This window comes from Spodoptera frugiperda, chromosome 5, assembly GCF_023101765.2.
Source record: "Spodoptera frugiperda isolate SF20-4 chromosome 5, AGI-APGP_CSIRO_Sfru_2.0, whole genome shotgun sequence".
Taxonomy (NCBI): domain Eukaryota; kingdom Metazoa; phylum Arthropoda; class Insecta; order Lepidoptera; family Noctuidae; genus Spodoptera; species Spodoptera frugiperda.
This window is the reverse complement of record NC_064216.1, coordinates 5,748,786-5,773,617: the sequence shown is the minus strand read 5'-3', so window position 1 is coordinate 5,773,617 and position 24,832 is coordinate 5,748,786. Positions and strand designations below refer to the sequence as shown.

The 24,832-nt window shown below is 34.6% G+C and overlaps 1 protein-coding gene across 2 annotated transcripts in view; it reads left to right on the top strand.

The window, feature by feature from the left end:
- LOC118272274 (synaptotagmin-15-like) overlaps window positions 1-24,832 on the top strand; it is a 103,742-nt gene that overhangs the window by 28,048 nt on the left and 50,862 nt on the right. For both annotated transcript variants that reach the window (XM_035588671.2, XM_035588672.2), the window contains exons 2-4: window positions 3,735-3,884; window positions 12,733-12,954; window positions 16,531-16,693. In XM_035588671.2, the coding sequence (XP_035444564.1) occupies window positions 3,755-3,884; window positions 12,733-12,954; window positions 16,531-16,693 (515 nt within the window). In that variant the 5' untranslated portion in view covers window positions 3,735-3,754. The remainder of the gene's footprint in view (window positions 1-3,734; window positions 3,885-12,732; window positions 12,955-16,530; window positions 16,694-24,832) is intronic.

The following is a 24,832-nucleotide window of genomic DNA, read 5'->3' as shown; positions in this document are numbered from 1 at the left end:
CGACTGGGTGCTGCGCACCGACCTCCCGAACGGCGTCGGCGTAATATGTTACGCCGACGATACGCTAGTGTTAGCGCACGGGAGGTCGCACCAGGCGGCGGCCAACTTAATGGCGAGAGCGGTTGCGACAGTTGTTGACAGGATCCGGCAATTGGGACTCGAGGTGGCGCTCCACAAGTCCGAGGCCATGTGCTTTCATGGCCGCGGGAACGCGCCACCTCCGGATGGGTCCCAAATAACGACAGGAGGGGTTACCATCGGCATCGAGACGACGATAAAGTACCTAGGACTCGTCCTCGACAGTCGATGGAACTTCGTGGAACACTTCCGACGTTTGGCTCCTAAGTTGGAGCGGACTGGGGCTGCGCTTAAGCGGCTCCTGCCAAACCTCGGGGGGCCAAATGCCTCCTGCCGGAGGTTGTACGCGGGGATCGTGCGGTCCATGGCCCCTTTACGGCGCCCCTGTGTGGGCGCCGAACCTGATGCGGCGGCCAGCTCGGGCGCTGCTCACGTCTCAGAGGGTCATGGCCATCCGGGTGATTCGTGGATATCGCACGATCTCCGGGGAGGCGGCGAACCTCCTTGCCGGATTACCGCCGTGGGATTTGGAGGCGAAGGTGCTCGCGCGCGTCTTCAGTCTGCGCGCCGACGCGTGTCGCCGGGGCGAAACTCCACTGCCGCGCCAGATCAGTGCGTGGCGGGACGAGCTCCGGCGCGATCTCATGGCGGAATGGCAGCAACGACTGTCGCAACCGAGGGCTGGGCTCACTGTAATCGCAGCGGTAAGTCCCCTCTTTGAGGAGTGGCTTGAGAGGCGCCACGGCGTCCTCACCTACCGCCTAACGCAGGTGCTTACCGGACATGGGAGTTTTGGTAGGTTCCTGTTCCTTATTGGGCGGGAGGAAACGCCCGGGTGTCATCACTGTGAGGACCGCCCGGAGGACACGGTAGAACATACGGTGGCGGTGTGCCCTGCGTGGGCTGAGCACCGCCAAGTCCTCAGGGATGTGGTCGGCGACGGCGACCTCTCGCGCCCGGCACTGGTTGTTATGGTGCGGAGCGAGAGGGACTGGGATGCCGTCTCCTCCTTCTGCGAAGCAGTCATGCTAGCTAAGGAGGAGGCGGGGCGCGTGAGAGAACAAACCTCCTCACGCCCCAGCCGTCGCGAAAGACACTTCGGGCGTAGGGGATCCCGAGACGATCTCCGGCCACCGTAAGTGCGGGCCTGCGGACGGCGAGCAAGGGTAGCTCACCGCCCGAACAGAACCAGACCCGTGCGTGCGGCGCGTCGCGTTCCGCGCGCGCCTCAAAGAGCCATCAGACCACCACAGATGGGGCCCAACAGGGCTGATGCCTGATCCGGAGCTGCGGACTACCTAGCGGGTTTACCGGGGCTCCGGCTCGAAAAGCAGGAGAAGGAACGGGGTGGTTTTTAGTCAGTAAGAGTCTGACACTCCCTCTCGCCTCGCCCAAGGCGAGAAAAGTCATTGGATGATTTTCCCCACTCAAAAAAAAAAAAAAAAAAGTGGTATAAAAATTAAATAAAATGCAAACGCGAGTGTAATAACATTTAAAGACGAACTGAACTAAATGATACATATTTTATAAGTACAATATAACGTTGTTCTAACAGAAAACCTCTTTGATAGATAATTCAATATATAGAGCGAGATCCCAGAGCTGTCAGACATATCTTATTTTTACAAGCATTTAACCTTCGGCTTACAGTAGTCTTGTATATACTTTTTAATGCCTTAATGTTTGTAAAGCTTGCCGAGTGACACCTGCGCAGGTACCAGGTGAGAAAGGTAACTTAAAATTAGACTCACTTAACTTAAATTTTTATGTCTGATTTTTATATATGTTTTGTAGAATATTACTCTGAAATCATATTAAAAAAATCAGACATTTTCCATGGACCAAAACTTTTATCAGACGGCTTAAAGCTCTAAAAAATAGTGCGCCTTACAAAATTGTAATAGCAATATATGTGAGGTTGGAGAGAAATATCTTTTCGGCAAAGCAGTAGCACATTTGTAACATTCACGATGGTAATCACGTTCGTGCAAATTATCTGGTAAAACTATGATGATTTGTACTACTGTTTTGCATTACAGGGGCACCATATATTGCTATTACGATTTTGTAAGGCGCACTATTTTTTAGAGCTTTAAGCCGTCTGATAAAAGTTTTGGTCCATGGAAAGTGTCTGATTTTTTTAATATGATTTCAAAGTAATTATATTCTACAAAACATATATAAAAATCAGACATAAAAATTTACGTTAAGTGAGTCTAATTTTTAGTTACCTTTCTCACCTGGTACCTGCGCAGGTGTCACTCGGCAAGCTTTACAAACATTAAGGCATTAAAAAGTATATACAAGACTACTGTAAGCCGAAGGTTAAATGCTTGTAAAAATAAGATATGTCTGACAGCTCTGGGATCTCGGACCAATACAATAACAAAGAAATGTTCTGTCCTAGAAAACCTTTTTTTTGTCAAAACACTGAAGATAGAAACATTCGACATGATTCTTGAGACAGAAACATAATTTGAATGCTCCAAAATAACTTTTATAGAAACGGACTGCCTCTGGCACTTGTCATTACTTCGTAAAATTATTTTGTCCAGACGTTGTGTGCTTTGCAAGATAAGTTTACATTGTGTTTATAATTTTGTTTTGATATTATTTTCCCTAGAGATTTGCATATTTAGCCACTGTTGTTTAAAATGTATTCTTGTCTTGTTAAAAGTAAACGGCGCGTCGCCTACGCAGAATACATAGTAAAAACTTAGTTGGGTGCATTATGCTAATATATTTTTAAGGATCACAAAATTAACTATACTGCTTTTAACTATTGTTATTGTAAATTGAAACTTCGTTTTTATTTGTTTAAAAATATCATCTTTATTTTCGTCGTTTTGCAGTTAACGTCTTCTTTAGGTAACGAAAAGCTTTTTATGCAAGTTTTTTGCAATTGGCTACTTATTGAAGTAGGTTTACTACGAGTATATGTCAAAGAACACAATTTCCTTTTTTGAGAGTTGGCGTATCTTAATCACACTATCTTAAAAGATTGTTTATTTGTATGTTTGAATGTTAGTCCGCCAATCATGCTGAAACTACTGAACGGATTTTGATGAAATTTGCTGGCTGCTTGACTGACTTGGGTGATGATTTTTTTATCCCACGGAAACACGGACAAAGACTCTAGCAGAAGCTAGTAATTAAATTTATTACGTTAGTAACGTACATGTTATGGAATTGTACGAAGGTTTCGGACCAGACTTAGGTCCAATCCTGTATGCTTCAGTTCACCTATTGGTTTTCGGATCCAGAAATAGATGTCGACTAATTTTGGCTTTACCGTTCGTAGGTCAGTATGGGTCTTATCGATTTTATATTTCAAGACTTCAAGTTCAAGGTTTAAGGGGTATTATATTATTTTGATTCTAGGTTTTTCCTAGGCCTTTAACAATTTACTATGTAGTTTTAAGAAGAAATAAATGAAAAACAATTTTGGGTCAATATAGATTGACAGTTTCAATCGTTATGATATTCAAGTTTCATTAGTTTTATTTTCCAAGCATGTTTGTCGATCATGAAGCTTATTTTAGATGCATGAAAAATCAATATACGTGCAATGTATATACTTATAACAAAAATATGTGTTACTAATTTGATGTAAATACGAAAACTGAAATAATAACATTTCTTTTTTCTTTCCACAGGTATCATCAGATGTTTAGAGATGTTAAACCTGTCACCATCGAGTTATCGCAATGTTGATGCGAGCGAACGAACAGTGAACACCAAGAAAATATACTCGCGACGGCCGTGGTACGCACCGAAAATAGGACCGCAGGAAATATTGAGGGCAGGTAAGACCATAGGGAAAAACTAAACTAGGTCAGACGAAAATTTTGTTTATTTTATAAGACAAATATAAATGTGTATATAGAGGTAATCTCCTAATTAATTGCTTGCACTGCCATACATAATTCAGGGAGACCGCCGTTTGTATTGCAAAGAAACATTGCATTTGACTTTTAGGGAACAGAGAGTACTTTTCCTTAAGAAAAGGAGGAGCCTCCAACCAGGCGAGGTGACCGTGATTTTCTGTCCTGTCTGTATTAATTCGCATGTAAACTTTATACGTGTGATGTAGGAATTGTGACGTCATCGTCTGATGTTATTTTATTGTCTTGCCTGATGCCTGATTTCATATAACAAAAGCAAACCTGAAATTGTTCTTTGTCGGAAGCAAAAATAAATCTGTCTATGCAAATTAACATTTTAGTTTCGAGAAAGGGGGAGTTTTCCAAATTTAGTTGAATACAAGATAAACTTATTCCGCAAAAGATGCCTCCTGACCTTTCCGACTAAATTTGAACTACATTCGGAGTCTATTTACAACGATGACGACAATCGAAAAGAATAAATGTGATCACATTATATTACAAACATGAGATCAGAAGATTGAATTATAAAATAACACAATTTTATATTATTACGTAACTTATTTATTGACATGTTGAACGCCATGGCGGCTATAATATCAAATACAATGCCTACGGGTTTGTCCTGAACAGTTTAAAACCATAATAAAAAGGACATTAATACTTTTCTCGTGTATTTTAAAGAATGAACAACATAAACATCAGAGAATAACCAAAAAGCTAATGGACAATTAGTTGGTTCACAAGAGCGCCTGCACAATGAATGGTTGCAACCAAAAAAACCACAGTTGGGAACGAGCACAAATTAACAAAGCGTTTGAGATCAAAATCAGTACTTATTCGCTCCTTGATGAGCGAATAAAGTTCATAAAAATAATAAATACATTTTGTTTGTTTTGTAAAAAATGTTAGTAATATCATAATGATAGTTAGACTTGGGTACTTACGTAACGTAACGTAACGTAAACGTACCACTTATTACTTTTTTTGTTATTAACGTATTATAACGACATTAAAAACACTTATTACTCGGTAACAGAAAACTAGAATATCTTCAGCAGAATTTTCTTTTAGCCTTTACACAGATGCTCATTTTTATAGTTTTACAAGCCCGGATTCAAATCTAATTTCTGGGTCTTTGAATTTTAATCTCACGCGGATAAAAAAGTGATTGGTTTGTAAAAATCGAAATCGAAACCGAGAGAATATTGATGTTAATAAAAAAGTAGTTCTTTTTTACGTTTCTTTCCACTGAATGGGAAAATATGATTGGTTCCTGGTAGTATTTTTATTCTCTTTTTGAGTTGTTTCGTTAAAGTTAGTGCAAGCGTTTTGGTTATTTCTGGGAATCACTTTCCGATTAGAGAGATGTAGATTATATGCAATAAAAATATTTGTATAGTAGTAGTGTTTAAAACAAACAAGATGATGAAGTGCAAACAATTTTTTTTTTTAAATAAAGTGTAGTGTTTTTTTTTATTCGTTCATTATTTTGTTACGAAACAATAAACGCATCGCTATTGCAAGAAAGATGCGCAGCTCTAGTATGCGATGTATCGATAGTAGGGAGACCATCCATAGTACACTCATATAGCACGCATCCGTGGAAGCATCTTACCATATAAAAATATAGCTTATCTGAGTCCGTTTCCACCAATGCTAGGCTATGTGTACCAATGAACATTGTTAGTGGAAACCAAAGACATTCTCAGCAACGTAGCATAGCACATCTCTGGCTGAAAAGCACCCTCAGACGACCTCCTCCAAAAATATAATATTTATACCACATAATTATTCTCTGAACTTTTAGCGAGCATTATAATAATATTTCAGCTTAGATTAAGACATTGGTATGAATAGAGAAATTAGAACAGTCAATTATGTAGACACAATACCTACATATCAATTAGAGTTAGACGAGCGTTAATACATAATATACCTATATAAGTATACTGTGTGGTGTAGGTGTATATGACCAATGGCTCTATTGATTGACGTACAACATGTTGTACTTGAGGAATTATTTATTTTGAGTATACAGATACCTTACTTTTACTAGTAGTAAACAGCAGTAATTTGAAGAGGTAAGTATATCAACTTTACACTAGTAGTTCTCGGCACCACGGCCTCACAGAAAACTAACGTGAAACAAAGCTAGCGTTGTGTTACTTGGTGTGACCATCAGGTGATCCGTCTGTTCGTATATCGGCCTAAAAATCTTTTGCTAAATCTGAAGAGTGAACCAGAGATTATGATTATGTCGTCGGCAGTATTTCCGAACCGATACGACCTTCAAACCTTGAAGAAAAGAGCATACTTCTTTTTAAAAAGGCCGGCAACGCACCTATGACTCCTTTGGTGTAGCGGGTGTCCATGGGCGACACTGATCGCTTACCATCAGGTGACTCGTTTGCTCGTTTGAATCCTATTCGATAAAAAAATGATCTCAATATTTACGGCTACTCGTAGTAATTTGTCTAGCCTAAAGCTGCAAATAAACAGCAGTTTTATGTGTATGTTGCAATAGGTTAGGTAGTAATTACTAACAAAATGAAGTGCGCACTCGGACATCGGTCGTTACATCATTGGTACGCGCCACCACGCCTACATAATTACAAATGAAACTGAAATCGTTAAATAGGGCTGTAGTCTATGTTTGTTTATCTTTATTCATCTTTATATATACGGTTTTGTTTACATAACAAAAAATAATGATTAGTGATCTCGAAAAGTGAATCCAAATTAACACACTTTTTGCCAAATAACATATTGCGACAGTTATACATTTATTATAAAAATAAAAAAATAGATACATATTTTTTGGGACCAGTCCACCACAACCTCCGAAGCCGCTGCAACTTTTGTAAGTCACGGTCTACAGTAGATACAACCATGACAACACTAGAACACTGAAGTCCGGCACGTCCCAGGGTCATGATCCTGCAACAAAATAAATCAGAAGATTTTATTAGAGGAGAAGAAAATCTAATGATGTTTCAAAATATCAGTATCAGTATCAACCCAACCAATTTTTGCCAGCTTTTCATACTAGTTTTTCACCAGTACGCTCTAATAATTGGATCAGTTTTCAATTAAAGTGAACTACCAAAGTTTTTTTTAATAAAACTAAACTAAACAAAAAGTTTTCAATCATATCAGATTTAATGAATAAAATCTGATATTTACCTATGTGTCATCACAAATTGAAAGAGAAGTGGGGATGCTTTGCAATATTTCACGTACACCTACACTTTAATCGCTATGACGTCACAGTTTGTATCGCGTGTCCTCTTATATTACTTGACAGTTTCCCCTTTCATCCAATTCAGATTGTTTATAATGAGTCGTTGTTTGTACACTAGTTATGCTTTAATTTTGTATATTTCACATAGATAGTTGGTCGAGTGGTTGCAAGTACGAATACCGAACTCGGGGTCTCAGGTCCGATTCTTCTGGCAAACGTATGACTGGGCTTTTGAAAATTTCTCAGTAGTAGAGTCTGGAATTGTGCCCAGTATGTAGCAACAGGCTCACCCCATATTACATGGGACTTATAACACGAGTGGTGTAAAGTGGATGTACGCTGTATAATGCCATTACGTGCCATAATGTGCACTTCTGCCTACCCCTTCGGGGAAAAAAAGGCGTGACGTTGCATTGTTGCTTAGAATATTAATACGTACATTGTGCTTAGATTATCAGAGTAGATTATAGAGGAGGCCCAAAGGTAAGCCCAGTAGTAGACTTTGAGCGTTTACGGGCAAATAGTATTTTTAAAATAACGACAAATAAATAAAATATAGTCTACATCCCTATTCCCCTTCCCTAGTACACATACAACCATACCTATAACTAAACAAATAACAGGCTGTTATCGCCTACAGGTCTCATTAAGTCCTAGTTTGTGACGTCACAATTTCATTCTAACAACTGGAATTACGCGTCATTTCCATAGTCACGTTGTACACAAAAGGGATTAAATGATAATAATTTTAGACAAGATTATTTGAAGGCCATGTATATTGTATACGTCTGGTTGAATGTTTGTTTAATACTGAATATTGGGATGAATATGTACTCGCTCAATAGGTTTGTAGGTTATAAGTAATTTCATTAGATAGTGTAAATATTTATGTCTAAGGCACCGCCCATGGATTCGTTCGCGTTGTCGGTTATACAAATTTGTCTAACACCAAAAACGACGGCACTTATAAAGACGTAGTACTTCACTAGTGGCTTAAAACACTAATATAAAGTTGTTCTAGGATTTTTCTTAAAACTACTTTAAGTTTGAGAACATGTTCTTGTGAAGGCGTTTCAGCTCTATCCTTATTGGTCATTACTCGTGGTTAGGATCTTCTTGAGATAATCTAAAGAAAACTTTGTAGATTAAGTGCCTAGGGTTATCCCTAGACTACGATAGTTTTGTTAACCGCATATTAATCTTAATAAAATGGGATCTAACAAGGCATAATTTATTATAGTAAAGTCATTCAGAAACTCAAAGTAAGTAAGTGGTTATCGTGGCCTATGAACACTTGCAATACTTTAAGCTTTATATGCGCTTTACCGACCCTTAAGAAACCTATTTACTTATTCTATATATGGGTGCTAATACTGTGCTAAATGTATTTATGTCAAAAATATCACCAAACTTTCTATAGAAATTATATGAACGATTAATTTTGTATTAGATAAACTACGCTCAATTATAGCAATATATATTATTAAATACGTGATAGCGACAACCAGACAAGCATTTTAAATGTTATTTGACCAAACTCCTAAAAAAGAAATGACCTCAATCTGTATTTCAGTTCGTGAGGTTTCCTGTTAATAAATTAACTTCCAAATTAAAATTGACTTTACCCTCACAGCTATAGAAGAAAATAATTTTATTTAACGCTGAAAAGGTTTGCTAGATTCAATTTAATACTTCATGATCTGCGACATATTTTCAATTAACATTTTGTTATTGAGTTACGAATAACTATTGTTTATTTTGCAAATATTTTCACAATAAATTAAAAATTATTTCTTTTTATCGCCCACCATTACAAAATTCGTAGCTGTCAAAACAATCCCTTATTCGGAAAATCTATTTTATTGTTTTGGCTTCGGATATTTATTTATTTTTAGCCATGGTCGTCCCACTGCCCTACTTCTAATGATCTCTGTGCAGAAAAATATTATAAAAATTAAAAATATTAATTAATTTGCGCTATCTTTTTTTTTAATCGACAAACTAGTCTTCTAAGTTGACTCACCGATTATTATAAAGGATGATATCACATTTTTAAAAGGTTACCTACAATAATAACCCAGGTAGGTATCACTATGATCTGATAAAACTCGTTAAAGTTAATCACTTTCATTAACTAATTAGAATATTGGCCGGATATGATTGGTCCTTAACTTTGACCTTTTTGTATCGAATATTAATGAGTTAGCTGGTAATATTTAAAATTCATATTTAATATTTATAAAAATTCTATATTTTTCAATGAAGACGAAGTCTACAACGACCAAATTTTAAATGTTTAACAGTCATGCTTCTATCAATGGGCCGGCTCGACGATACCACGGCCTCACAGAAAACCTACGTGAATCAATGCTTGGGTTGTGTTTTAATATGTGAGTGAAGTTATCGGAGGTCCCGAATCCTCAAATCCCCAACAATCCTTAAATTCCCCCAAAAGACCAGTAACGCACTTGTAACTCCTCTGGTATTTCGGGTGTTCATGATCCCTTGCCACCAAGTGATCCGTCTCTTCATTTACATTATTTTTAATATTTTCTGAACTACGAAACTTTAGATACTCAGTCAAAGCCAATTTTTTTTTAACATAGCCCCGATTACAAATAAAATTCACAATCTATGTCCCTTGAATATATGACCTCTCATAATACATAGACCCATAAAGTATACCGAGGTCGAGTATAATTATATTAAATAGAGGTGTTTCATAAAAGATAATAACAATAATTGGTGTTGTCAAGCTTGTAACGTAATATGTGTCATAATTTATTGGCTTGCGTCACTTAAATATGTAATTATTGTATGGTATGTTATTTTATCATAATTTACTCTGTCTGTACTGCATATAATTTATTTGAGGACTTTTATTATGTTTGGACTTGTGCCCTGTGGTACATCACGTGAACTTACAAGGTGGGAAGAAAGGTCGCAGATAGTTCTTGAAGTAGGTAGCTTCTAGTCGCTCAATCTGGCAGTCATTGACTGCCTTGACTGCCATAGGTGGCCTACGTTCAACAGTGACTGTCATTTCCATGATATGATAAATACCTAGAACATTATACAAGATTCCATCTTTAAAATATCGAATAACTTTCTACGTTTAAAACATGATTACATTACATATTAAATAACGACGCAAATCACAGAAAACAATCAAAACGCTACATAATAAAGTGATTACATAACAAATTACCTATGTACATCAATGGGTCTACAGGCTGTTACTTAATCTACAACCAATATCAGTAATGTAATATCAATGATTGTCCGTCTGATTAGTCAATTACACATGCAGAGGTCAATGTACTCATGTAATCAATGTTCCGTTAGTATTGAGCCGACTGTTCTGACATTGATTTAATGAAGGGTAAGGTAATCAATGACCTTGTTTTCTCCCCGATAATGGATTTTGTTAATGGCGGAAATTGGTTAACCATTGGCCTTTTGCGAAACTTTGATTTATTAAGATAATATAACGACTGGAAAATGTATCACAGTTTTTAGCAGATTTTGATTTATTTTTTTATGGGATAAGCCAGTAAATGAGCAGACGGATCATAAGCCATCGCCTGATGGTAAGGTATCGGTGCCGCCGATGGACACCCGAAGCACCAGAGGCGTTACAAGTTCATTGTCGACCTTTTTTGGGTTAAAATTTTAATGGTCGTTGTGTAAGCGGCGATTGGGAAGATGGAAATGAGGGTAATTGGGCCTTCAGTAACCTCACTTACACAACGAAATCTAAAGCTGTATCACGTTGGTTTTCTGTGTTTTCACTCCGTCCCAACCAGCCCATTTGTGACAAAGCATGCAGGTGAAACTACACTGCCACTATTAAACTCCTACCTTTATGTTTATCATGATTTCTCATCAATATTCAGGGGTCCTACTAGTTTGAAGCCACGATCGGTACAGTAATCATGATTAGTCGTAAGTCTTAAGAGATTTATTTTACGAATGATACCAAAGTCTAATATTGTGAAAACTTTGGAGTCTAGATTTTCTACAGTTGGTGGAGGTATAACTATTCTCAACATCTTGAATTAGCTCTGGGCTTCAGAAAGCCTATAAAGCTGTCAGTCCTTCTTATGTAACAAACTACTTTAATTCGTTACGGGTAGTTAAGGCCAAAAGTCAGATCAAAGGCTTTATTTAAAATGGTAAAGTTTAGAATAAGAATTAACTCACTGATTGGTTGATTTCAGCAAATCACAAAATCAAATTTAAATAAGAAAACCAGTGATCGCAAAAATTACAAATAGTAGGTAATACTTCATGCGTTGGCATTTTAGTTGTTATACATACAAGGAAATATAACGTACTTAACTAACGTTTAGTGGGATGTGGGATATATGCATATTGTGTGTTCAGAGAACATTTGGCAACCATTACAGAATATTTAGCAGTAGCAACTAGTCGTACCTGTATATAATTCAACTCAATGCCTCCGTTAATCTGATTAAGAGACCCGTTTGTATAATTTGTGAATTTCCGAGTACACTGATTAGTAGTTAGTTCCGTGAGTGTAAGAGATTGTACAAATTGTATGCTGGTCTATGTTTGTATTGAAATTCTGTGTAATGAGAGACCATTTAATTTGGTAATGTAAATTTAGATTCAGATATGTATAATAATTTAATCTTTGTAAGTACAACATGTTATCAAAGTGTTTGAACTGATTTTGAATTTCGGGAATATTCTGTTCTGAGATTAGTTTATAAATAAAATAGCTTCTGCTAGCAATCTCCATGTGTTATTCTTTGTTGTCTTCATTCAGTACTTTTGGCGTAAAACAGTTCCAATAGCAAGCTTCCATAAGTGTTATCATTACAAACGGTAATTAATAGAACGGTACGATATTTATTATGTTACTACTCATATCGAGGGCGATAACTTCGTATCGATTTAAATATTACGTAACACTCAAATAAATTGGTCGTACGTTGACAATGACCAGTAATCATAATAATGTCAAACCTATCAAGGTCACTGAATATGTCATGAAAATTATTCAATGAAGGTTTGACCTTGAAATCCTTGAATGTAGATTTAGCTTCATACAGTAATATAATATAGCCTAATGATTGTCGTAGAACTTTCTAGAAACTTCAAACGAAAGTAAAAAGAAACTGATTAGGATTTCTTGAATTGAAAGTCGTTTTAGAAGTTTGATTCGATCACGTTTCTACTTTTTTTCAAAGAAAAATATCTTTGATTTGGTTTATTCAGTAGATAATTTGGAAGGATTATATTTCTTAAATCATGTGCATTGATTGGAATAAGCATGGACTTTATATAATTGAATACCTATATACTATCTATACTAATAGTTTGTTTGTTTGTTTGTTTGTTTGAGTCAGGCGTGAGCATTTAATTGCGGACGGGAAGGTTTTGTTTACACAAGTGAAAATACTTCTACAAGAGGAATGAAAGCTAACATTTTATTATATTGCTAGTGTAATTGAAGAGTTTAAAAGTATAGCAAAATAATTCCTCATCCTTTGTTAACAGATTACGATTCGGACTACGATCCAGACGAGATCGAGGAACCAAGAGAGAAACAGAACGCTGACTACTATGACCGGCCACAGGAGTACGAGGACCCAGTGACGTCACGCCACGTGGAAGGCCTCAGTCAGCTCGAGACCGCTCCTCCAAAGCCAAGCTTCGAGCAGTCGCCGACTTCTGCGTCAGTCTCAGAGTTCTCAATCGCGAATGCTGTGAATTTGAGAGGTTTGTTACTTTAATTTTATGTTAGTACTAGCAAACCTGACCTGGCAAACTTCATACCATCTCCAACATTTTTTTGTTCCCACCTTTTAAACCTTCCCTGAACTTTCACAAATCATTCAAGACCAAATTTATCCAAATCGAATCGAATGATCTTGAATTTTAGCGAGACTTGCAAACAGTAATTGACTTTTATATATAGAAAGATGTAAAAAACGAATGAGATAGCTTCGGTGCTCAGCTAAACTAAAAATATTTATCATCATAAAAAGATGTAATGCCTTACACACGTGTAACTCGTGTTCCCCTTAGTATCTATTTTAGTTTGTTTTAAAATATTTTCTTTATCAATATTTCACTGTGCAATCAACCGCAAGACTACACGTGCAATCACATAAAATATGAATACAGAGAGAACACATTTTAAAATAATCGGATTTAAAAATTCAGAAATTGCAAAAATATATTGCTGTTTTACAAAACAATGATTGTAGGTAGTTCAGTAGCGTGTTTTAATTTAAATTATATAATATACTGCTACTAATAATTTTTAGATGGACAATTTCTATCTAAAATATTGGTTATCTGATATCCCTATGCCGTAGCTAGAAGGCTACGCCGTAGCTAATGTACTACGGCGTAGTAGGTATACAACGCCAAGGCCTAATAATTTAATCTAGTGACACAATATTGATCGAATTATGTCAAAAGAAAACAGAATATCTTTCTCAATAAATCTTTTGACGTAAATCGGCTCAGACGAATCGAAGTGAAGCCTATTTAGGTAGTGCCCTGAAGGGTGTCGGTAACTTATCACTGTTCAGTTTATTGCCACCTCTTACAATAGATTGCGATCTGTTTTAGTTGGAATAATGTAGTGGTATCTTCTGTTTATATTACTGGGGAAGTAGAAATGTTGGTTTAAATATGCAAATGTGAACAATATATACTTTTGCACGGATATAATAATATTTTTGTATAAGCTCTCTGAATTGACTTGTTTAAGGAATATAAAATAATTTGTTAAGTAACTTAACAAATTTAGCGTTTAGTAAGGATAAATTAGTGGAACAAAACTTTCCGTAAATTCTTCAGTTACTTAAGAGAGAAATGCAGACATCAAACAATTAGACCTGCTTTAATTTGTTCCAGATTAACAATGAGCCAATTACAAAGGCTTACACCGTGATTAATAAAACACAATTTTAAAACAATGTCTTCATCAACTTTATTGCTTTTTTAATTAGTTCACCCAAAATATCTAATTTATGTTCACATAAAAATTAAGTACTCTGACAACATTTTATGTGGCGCGTCTATTTCTAACATTAACGACATTATTAAGGCCCTTTTCATTGTCAGTGTTTATGTACGGACGTTATATACAACACGATGCTTGCTTTAATGAGCCTCATAAAATTATTCATGGTTCCATATCATATTTTCTTTCGTACTCTGTAATCTTCATGTCAAAAGCCCGTGAATTGAAAAAAGAAAATAAGCATCTATCATTTTATTGCTGTCTTTTTGCTCTTCAATAAGCCAGTTCTAAGTCTCAAGAGATTTGAGTGAGTAAAGGTTTACGAATGACGAAATGGATGAAATTTGCCAACCAATTTTTGTATATAAAATACGTTAGGATAGACATATGAGAGGATAGAGGAAGACATATACTTACAATATTTTCGATTTTATTTACTTCGTTTTGTCATAAAAATGGAACAGAATTGAACAGAATAAAGAATGAAAGAAAGAGACTGAGATTAAGATTTTAATTTAAATTCTATATCATTGTCATCACATGTGCCCAAGTAGTAAATAAAGGAAGACAATAAAAATAATTACTATTGTGAATTATCTAAATTAGAAAAATGTATTAATTATATTGGATCAGAAAATCACAGTAAACTTACTTAACCTGATTAAATTTTATAATGCTAGTTCTAAGATACAAGCTTGCTCTAAGTGACAGTTATGTAAACACTAGTTCCAGTCACTCCAAGTGTGGGAGAGCCATGCTTCGGCACGAATGGGCCGGCTCGACCGGAGTGATACCACGGCCTCACAGAAAACCGACGTGAAACAACGCTTGCGTTGTGTTTCGTTGTGTGAGTGAGGTTACCGGAGGCCCAATTCCCCCCTTCCCAATCTTCCCCATCCCCATTCCCGAACAACAACCCTTAAATTCCTAACTCCCAAAAAGCTGGTAACGCACTTGTAAAGCCTCTGGTGTTTCAAGTGTCCATGGGCGGCGGCGATTGCTTACCATCAGGTAATACGTCTGCTCGATTACCGACATGTCTCATAAAAAAAAAAAAAGTAATACGAGAGTAAAGTGTTAATTAAGAGAAACTTAAGTGTAAAACGCTTCTATTTCAAACTAGCAAAACTTTACTACAATTTGTAGCGAGAAGCAGTACTTAAAACAACTTGTGAAGTAATCGTGTTGAAAATGATTTAATTAAATAAGTTTATTAACTGAGCAACATTAGTGAACTTACAATTTCGAATTCGTATTTTTATCCGTCACTAGTTGACCCGGCAAACTTAGTACCGCTTCAAAATTTCTTTTATTTAATTATTTATGCACATAAATATGTACACAAGGTAGACTTAATGCCGTAGGTATTTTCTACCAGCAAAACCTTTGGGTGATGCAGAGACAAACTAATGGTAGGTGCACGAAGTGAGCAAAATTTACTTTCTCACCTTTTAAGCCTCCCCTGGACTACCACAAATAATTAAAGACCAACATTTGCAAAATTGGTCCAGTGGTTTTAGAGTTTTAGTGAGACTTAGATTAGATTTAAAAAAAATCAGTGATTACCTTTTTTACACCATTATACCTTCTTTACAACTTTTGTTACAATACATAATAACGTATGGCCTATGTATATATTACAATATCTGCTCATAATACAGGTACGTGCTTCAGGCGTATAGTAACAGTTTTATTCTCGTAATACATTATTACACAAATTGAATTTTACGTGTGAAATGTATACCACTGACTGTTTAGCTGAAAATATAAAGCAATTGTTTTGAAGATTACCATGTTTTTTTTATAAGTAATTACAGTTTACTTTTATTTAAGAAATATAAGAAATACTTATATTGCGTTGTAAATAAATACTTTAATATCCTGAGGCAGTAAATAATAATAATATGTTTCAGGCATATAATAAGTTCGTAAGAAACAAAACGCTGAATTTGTTTTTATTACAAAAGTTATTTCAATTTATTTTCTCACGATAAATCTTTTTTCAGCAAACTTCTGAAGTGTTTTGTAGGCATTATTTATGTTTTACTTAGTTCAGAAATTCATTATTTTATTGAATACTGTTTTGTCTTGAATAATTTTCAAGGTGTCTAACGGTGAAGTTACCGTCAAACGTGACGTTTAATATAAAAGTTTGGAATTGAATCACTAGTTATAAATTTATTAACAAAACACTGGCCAACTAATACCATCCATGACTTTTGTTATTAATTATGAAGTTTACATTTTAATCTACAAAAATAAAAAGAAAATTTAAAAAGATAAATTTTAAATGGCAATATAATTTAATTTGTCAACAGAAGCAGTGTTGGTAGCGTTGGGCGGCGCGAGCGCAGCGTTAGTACTGTTGATCGTGATGGCGGGCGTGTTCGTAGCGCGCAGACGCAAGAACAGCCCCTCCCCTGTGCCATCCCCACCGATCCTAGTGTACCCACCGCATGATATCTCCGCGCCGTGCTATATGTAAGTATTATGATAACATTACACAAAATGGCACTTATTTAATCCCTGTATAACGTACAACCAAAAAAAAAAATTACCTTTAGAAAACTAAAACCAAAATAAAAAAATACTGTTACTTTCAGAAAACTAAACGTAGGTGTCAGATTTTCAGATTGTTATTATTTAACATTTCAACAAGAAAACTATTACTGTTTCAACATAAAACCATATTATTTTATCCCCTCGATAAACAATACAGTAACATATCCAAAAATAAAATCTTCCTGTAAAAATGAAAACCCACAATATATTATTTTAAGCGCACAATAATCGTTTCCGAAAACAATTATTATTAAATTTGGGTTTTAAGAACAAAAGCTTTTGTTATGGCATGAGTTTTATCCCAAATAAACAACACCTTTTTATATAAAAAATAAATAAATGTGGATTGAACGAACTTTTCACACGAAATTGAAAATGTTAACAAAACTTTAGGGCTTTGTATTACAGTACTAATTCGTTTGACTCATATTTTTCATTGAATACTTTACAATAGAAAAAATAATGACAATGCTTCGGAGGAAATGATTGCTTGTGAAAGGAGCTGTCGACTGAGGCATCAAAGTCGGATGTGGTTCATTGTTTATGTAGATTTGTCGGCAACAGAGATGTTTGCTGTCATAGCATTGACAGTACTAGAATAAAAGCCTTCGCCTACGGTGACTTTTTGTATCAATGTTACGCTACAAACGTGTGTTACTTTTATGTGCACTTCACAATTGTATCGATGTAGACGCGTGACTCTACTCTACTCTTGTGACGCGTGGGCGAGGGTCCTAAGGTTTTATTTTGATTTTGTCCATTTAACTGGTCTTGGTCACTGCTAAGTAAAAACTTATTTATTCAAGTATTAATAAAAGTTCCTATGTTAGTATTAAGGGAATCTTAAGCTGTGACCTTTAAAGCAGGAAACAACCTTAAAAAAAACAATACGGTTTAATCTCGGACATAATTAATTTAAGCAAACACAGAGAGATCACGATAATCAACTAAATATCAAAGGAACATTTCTTTCTATAGCAGAATATGTTGAAATTACATTTTTAAATATATACAAAATTCGTATTTTGTAAACAGTGAGAAATATACAATCCGATTATTGAATACAAAACAATTTTTATACCTTTCTGTAAATAAGCTTCTATTCAATAATATTTCTCAGAATTGAGTACTAAGCGATTTAATTAATAACCGATTACAAAATCAGATAACGAGATTCCCAGAAGAAGTTTGAGTTTGAAACTAAACGGAACATTAATAAAGTCTGTTTTTCTTTGAAAGTAGAGACAATTAATGATACCATTATTACAAGTCTTGTGAACTACTTGATTCACTTTAGATTCATTGTTTTAGAAGTACAATGTAGATTTTCTCCTTAAACTAGACCTAGACCATTCTTGTTTTATAAGTATTAAGTATCCTTATTCAGGACTTTATATCAGTTCAATCAGGACACTCTTGCTCTAAATTAATAAGGACAGAGCAATCAGGAGTAATCAAAAAGTACTTTTTATGAAAGTCGTATTTGCTCAACACTGATGTATCTAATAAAAATACTAATTCTGGTCTTTGAAACATAGAAAAATAGTATCATGATCATAAAAACTCACATAATTGTGGTGTCCACTGTCGATTGGCTATCAATTGCGATTTTGTCATTCGATAACCCACACGTGGTTTGGAATGATACGAGTCCATTGATGATTGATTGGCACTGATAGCTAGTGCTTCTCGTTTTACGGAAAGAATAGAGGTTATATCAATAAAATTATAGTTTTTTACTGATTAATTTTCGAACAGTACTATCATATAACTTTGCTTTGCTTTTACAATTGTAATATCAAACTAAGGCCCCTGTTATAAAGACTGAAACAATAGAGATTGGGTTGCAATAAGTATACATATATTTATTTATTGTAAATCATTCATTTATTTCTTTTACTTGGTTGCTACATTTTTAAATATTAAATTAAAAAGAAAAAACAATAAATAAAACATTTAAAAATATAAAAATATTTATTATTATAAACAAGTTTGAATACATACTGTTTTTGACGTAATCACTAAAGAAATGAAGCAATCAATAATTTCTATTTACCTACAATAATTTATTTTTCGACATAACCAAAAACTATTTCTACATTTCTTATCCGAATAACAAAAAGCCGTATATTTTCAAAAACATATTCAATTTTCTACTTCAAAATAGTGTTACAACAAAGGTAACGAGTTAGGAACCAACAATATACAATCGAAACTGTAAAATGTCAATCAACTGGACCGAATCGACAGACAATGGAATTGTTGAGGTATAGACAATGGACTTCCATCGTACTCGGTTTCGATGCAAATGATTTTCTACGCAGGCAGCGCTTCTGTGTAGTGCTATCGATTATTCACAGAAACTTGATTTGAGTAAATTGTGATTTCAAACTGTTTACACTATTTGGTAGGTAAATAACGACTGTTTCCTTATTGATAGATACTTTTTCCTTGATCTTAAATCGTATCGGAGATAAAAATCGAATTGAGTTGTGTTTTTATATTTAGGTACTGCAGGTACAAGTTTTCTCATTACAGTTGCACCCTTTTGATAGTGAAACTTGTTTTTCCTTATGTAGTAGGCTTTTGTAATAAAACACATAATATTTCACATCCATCTACATAACCTAAAATATGAAATGAATTAAATAAATTTTATCTGACTTTTTGTACTTGTAAAATATTTCGACCACATTTATAGCATTAATTCTTAAATATTTCAACAATTAGACTTTAGTTAGACTTTCAACCCCTACAAATGAGTTCAAGATGCGTAGGATTCACAAATACTCCTACAATTGCTACCGCAAACCAGTTGACATTTAAAGTGATAATTAGACAAGACCTTTGCGTATCAGCGTCAGAAAATATTCGCAAAATTTCGTAATTTTAATAATGATAAAGTAATATTACTTTTGAATAAAATCTTCCTACAACGTTGGTGTTTAAAAAGATACAATTAATGTTAATTAATGCAAAGCCGACTAAGATTAATGCTTTGTGGACTTTGGAGGTTTATTTTGAGACCAGTAGATAAAGGACGTTCCATCTTTTCATGGTGTAAATGAAAATCAAAATTAAACTCGCCAGCTTTAACTCAAAGCTTCATCGTAAAATTTCTAAATTACCTACTACCCTTTGTAACACATAGTCACCTGTTTGTAGTATGTCTATGTTTGATTTGGATATTATATAGAAAATAAACATCAAATACAAGTAGAATGGGTAGTTAAAATAGGCAGTTAGGTACAAATACCGGCGATCTGCAAAGGAACATCAATCGATAGAAATTTTCCACAAATAAATCGCTGATATCTGAGATCAAATCTATTTTGTTTGTGTTAAAAATATCTTAACACATCCATAATAGATCAGCAAAACAATTTTAGTACCATATTGAAATTGAAGACGTTTTTATTATTAAAAAGGGAAAAAGTTTAGAAAGGTGACATTTTTACCTTGTTGTAGGTGTTACTGCTTATTCCTATTGGAGGATATTTTTTTTTTTATCTAAAACTATCTAGAACTAGATAGGATGGCAATTGATGAAATTAATTAATTGAAATAAAGATTCTCATCGTTTCTTCTATTTTACATAACAAGAACAAAATAATAACACCACAATATACCATCACATAATTTCAATAACAAAATATTCTGCATGACGAAACTTTTGTCCTTTCGTGTCAACGGTACTTAATTACAAAATGTCATGAAGTTAGTGGCTTTGATTAATTAGGTACAAATAATTAAGTGAATATGAATTTTAATCAACCACTATCAGGAAGTGCGTTTTAGTATACGTTACTCACAGTTTTGCATACAAATAAGCATAGTTTATGAATTCACCGTGAAAATTTCAATAGCTATGTCAAGAAGTAGGTCTTTTAGTGTGGTTTTTCACCAGATATTTGCTATGTAGCTGCTACGAAGATGTAAGCTGTTAAACTATGTATGTGACCATTTCTACTGATACTAAGCTATGTTCCTACCTGTAGGAGGAAGATGCTCGAGTATGCGATGTATCGATAGTAGCGTATGATTATGTATGTATAATTGGTGGAAACCAAACGCAACCACAGCAAGTTAGAATACATTTTTCATTAATTACTAATAATCTTCTTAATTTTCTTTTTTACTTCTTCGACTTAGGTAATATCTACCCACTGTGGAGTGTACGTCTCTTATTTTGTGATAATTTTGTAATTTTTTTATGTAGTCATCCACCTCTTTACCGCAGCCCTTGAGTCCTCACCACAAAAGAATTGAAGAAAACATACTACAAGCTAAATAAAATATTCTTTTTGTTGTCACAAAGAATAAATTAGTAAGCAACGACCCGAGTTATTTCATTCAAGTTTAATGTAATAATTCACGCTTGGCAAACTTCAAATATGCATTCCTTTAAGTAAAACACGTGTCATTTTTCTCATGTGTATTATTTACGTTTATTCATATGTTTCTACATTATTATTTATATAAAAAAAGAAATATTTGGAGTATTTCTTTTGGACTTTTATCATGGTTTCTTTTGTCAAAAACAGTGCTGTTTTACTTTGATGTGAATGATGTAGGATGTAGGGATATTCAAAGAAAATCATTAATAATAGTGTGGAACCTGGAATTATGTCCAGTACACAGTAATAGGCTCATTCACGTTATATGTTAGACTAGCTTTGTGACTAATAAAAGTAGCCTAAGTAACTCCTTAGTACATCAGCTACCCTGTCAATATCAGTTTTGCCGTTTCAGAGAACAAATAAACAGTCAGACAGACAGACAAAAATCGTAAACAAAAGTTATTTTGGTGTATGTTAGATGAATTAAAGTCGAGACGAAATGGTATTGGATTTCAATAATAAGAAAATTATTTGCGTGTTTTGGTGTTACTAATGAGAGTGTATTGTTCAGCAGGAGGAAAACAATAACAATGTTTCAAAGTCTTTTCCTCATTACGAAGTACATTTCACCTACCGTACGTCTTTGACTTGTGTGTCGAGTGTGACGCATATTTCAGTAAAGGAACTGCGTCTTTGCAATATGTTAACAAACGAAGGGACATGTTTCTGTCTTTTTACTAGAATTTATTTAATATTAGCGTTCTCGTGGGATAAAAGTATTATACCGCCCAAGACAGCTCATGTCTGTATACCAAATTTCATCATGACTGACTGACGAACATGAAAATATTCAAAGCAACAAATTTTCACATTCATAATAATTATTAGTGAGATACATGTCAATTCACATTTCAGGTTGAATAGCCTAAAATTCATTGCTCTATGCGATTCTTAGCACCTTACTTAAAAACAATAGGTACTAGTCACCTGTGACAGATTTATTTGAAAAAAAAAACAAGTCTACCTGGAGTCTGACGTCATAGCACTCTTAACACCCACGCTTGATCAACAACTCTGTACAAATACCTGCGATTGTAATGCTAACACAAATATAGCTAAAACTTCGAGATCGTATTCAAATAACAGGTATGTATACATAGTAATTGTTCTGATATTATTTATAGGTATACCTACATAGGTACTTAATGAAAGGGAATCCTAATAAATAAACTTCTCGAAAACTTTTAATTGGTGTTACATTTTCCAGTCATATGTATCTTATGTGTATTCGTATCATGAACTGAAAATAAACTTTATCAACAATGTAATAATTACGTAATTCGTTTAACACAAGCCAGATCTCGTTATGAAAGTTTAGATGTAGGAATTGAAATCGTAAATAACTTTTACTGTCTTTTGTATTTATTTAAAGTATTTCCAGTAAAAGATATTTTTCATACAAATTAGGATAATTGTACATATCTTACTTTGTGCCAATAACATTTTATTTGATTGTTTTTACAGACAAAATAACAAATTTTTGGTTTTTGAAATATGTCACTATACGTAAAGAAATAATTTGTATTTTCGTCCTAGACAGCCTATGTTCACTACCTAGAAAATTAGCGTAAGTATTTTTCATAACAATACTTACCTAAACACTCAAATATGTCACCCGAAACCCAACACGTGTCGCAAGTCATTCTACCACAACATTACCTTCAAAAAAGGGAAATATATAGTTCCACGACTTATATATGTATGCCTTACATATCTACCGTAACAAGATTATGTGGAAATCTAATATCTAGACAGCAGACAGTCATATTATGTGATAAAACCTATCGTTATTGTAACACCTGGTTGTATGTTATTACCTTATTACTGAACTCGGTTGATCTGATATTCGGTTAGACTGAGTTAACATCGTGATATAGAAATATCATAAGAATTGAAGTATAGATTTACTTTAATATTAGTACTATCTGGTAATCGAAGGTTCTTATTTTGTTCTAAAACATCGTACCTACATTTATTGCTTTAAGTTATCAGTGACAATCTTTTGTGGTTGTGCATTTTCTATCGCTTATACCAAAGAGTATGATCTAATGATGGTCTAATACCTGCTGCGTCTTTTCGCCATCAACTTACACGACAATACTTCCATTTCTATCATATAGATGGTTTTCAGACTACATCTGTGCTTCTCTCGAAACGAGGTAGGTAGAGGTATAGGTAGAGGTAGTAAACGAGGACGAAAAGAGGTATGCCTTTTTAAAACGCCGCTAACGCACCTGTGATTCTTCTGGTGCGGATGTCCATAGGCGGCGCAAATCGCTTACTATGAGGTGAACTGTCTGCTCGTTTTCATCCTATTCCAAAAAAAAAATCTATACTTTGAACACCGAATTTTACAACTGTGACAGTTTCTGTTATAGTCAGTAGTTAGTCAGTGGCTGTAAAACCGACTATAAAATACTGAATCTAGGTTAGTCCTTTCGACTCGAGTGAGTTTAACTATTTGGATAATATTAGTGTCAAAAATCGTATAAAATCTGAGATACGTTTGTAACAGCGCTTCATATTCCTTGTTAAAAAGAACGTACATTGGTATCAAATATTTATGCATAGACCAAAGTACCAAGAGTTCTGAAGTCTTTGAAACCTAAATCGTCTTTTTAATGAATATTAAAATACACTACAGACACTTTACTTTCGACTTTTATGAGTGAATTCCTAATTTTTCATTTTTGTCTCTAAGAATACTTTTAAAATGTAACAAAATATCCAGTAATAAGCAAGGTTATCTTTAATGAAAAAAACATTTTTATTTATTATACTAGATAAAAAAATATACTACGTGTATTGAACTTTAGTATCTCCATTAATAATTAAGTGGCAACAAACGTACAATTTCAAGGCTCATTCCAACCCTTAACATAGATAATTACGGTGTCCTCATTCAAAGCTAGTAACTAAGGAAATTGATAGCGAATTAAAAAATAATTTGCGCCAGTCAGGCGATAATCCATTTAACCTTTCATCGAACAGCGTATTTAAGATTTTAGGGCAAAGATTAAGGGTGCTTTTCCGCCAGAGATGTGCTATGTAGCTATGCTACGAAGAAGTTATTGTTAAGCTGTAAAACTATATGACCGTTTCCTCTGACACTAAGTTATGTAGCAACGCAAGTAAGATACACCGCTGCAAAGTAGCTGTGCGAAGAAAAGGCGCAGTTCGAGTATGCGATGAACACACACATCTATAGCACCCATCTTTCCATATCGTTTCCACCAGTGCTAAGCAATGTGTACCAATGAATATGATCGATGGAAGCTAAACGCATCCACAGCAACGTAGCGTAGCACATCTCTGATGAAAAATCACCCTTACTTCGTACTTGAAAGTGCATCAAGGTATATACGGTATACAAAATCAATGCTCTGGTTACACTTCATAAAGTTTGCTTCTTATTTCAATTGCAGTGAATTGTGTAAAAAGAAATAGAGCACGTCCACATAAAATGACTACTTGTTATTACTATTTGTTATTTGGAGTATTGGATTGAAATCAAATCAGAATATTTTTTGAATACGTATCACAAATATTTCGCTTACCTTACCTCCGCTAAAAGTATATACTACGATGTTCTTATTCTTCTCTATTCATACAAGAAAACTACAGAACTAGTAGAACTAGAGTATTTATCAATTTTGAG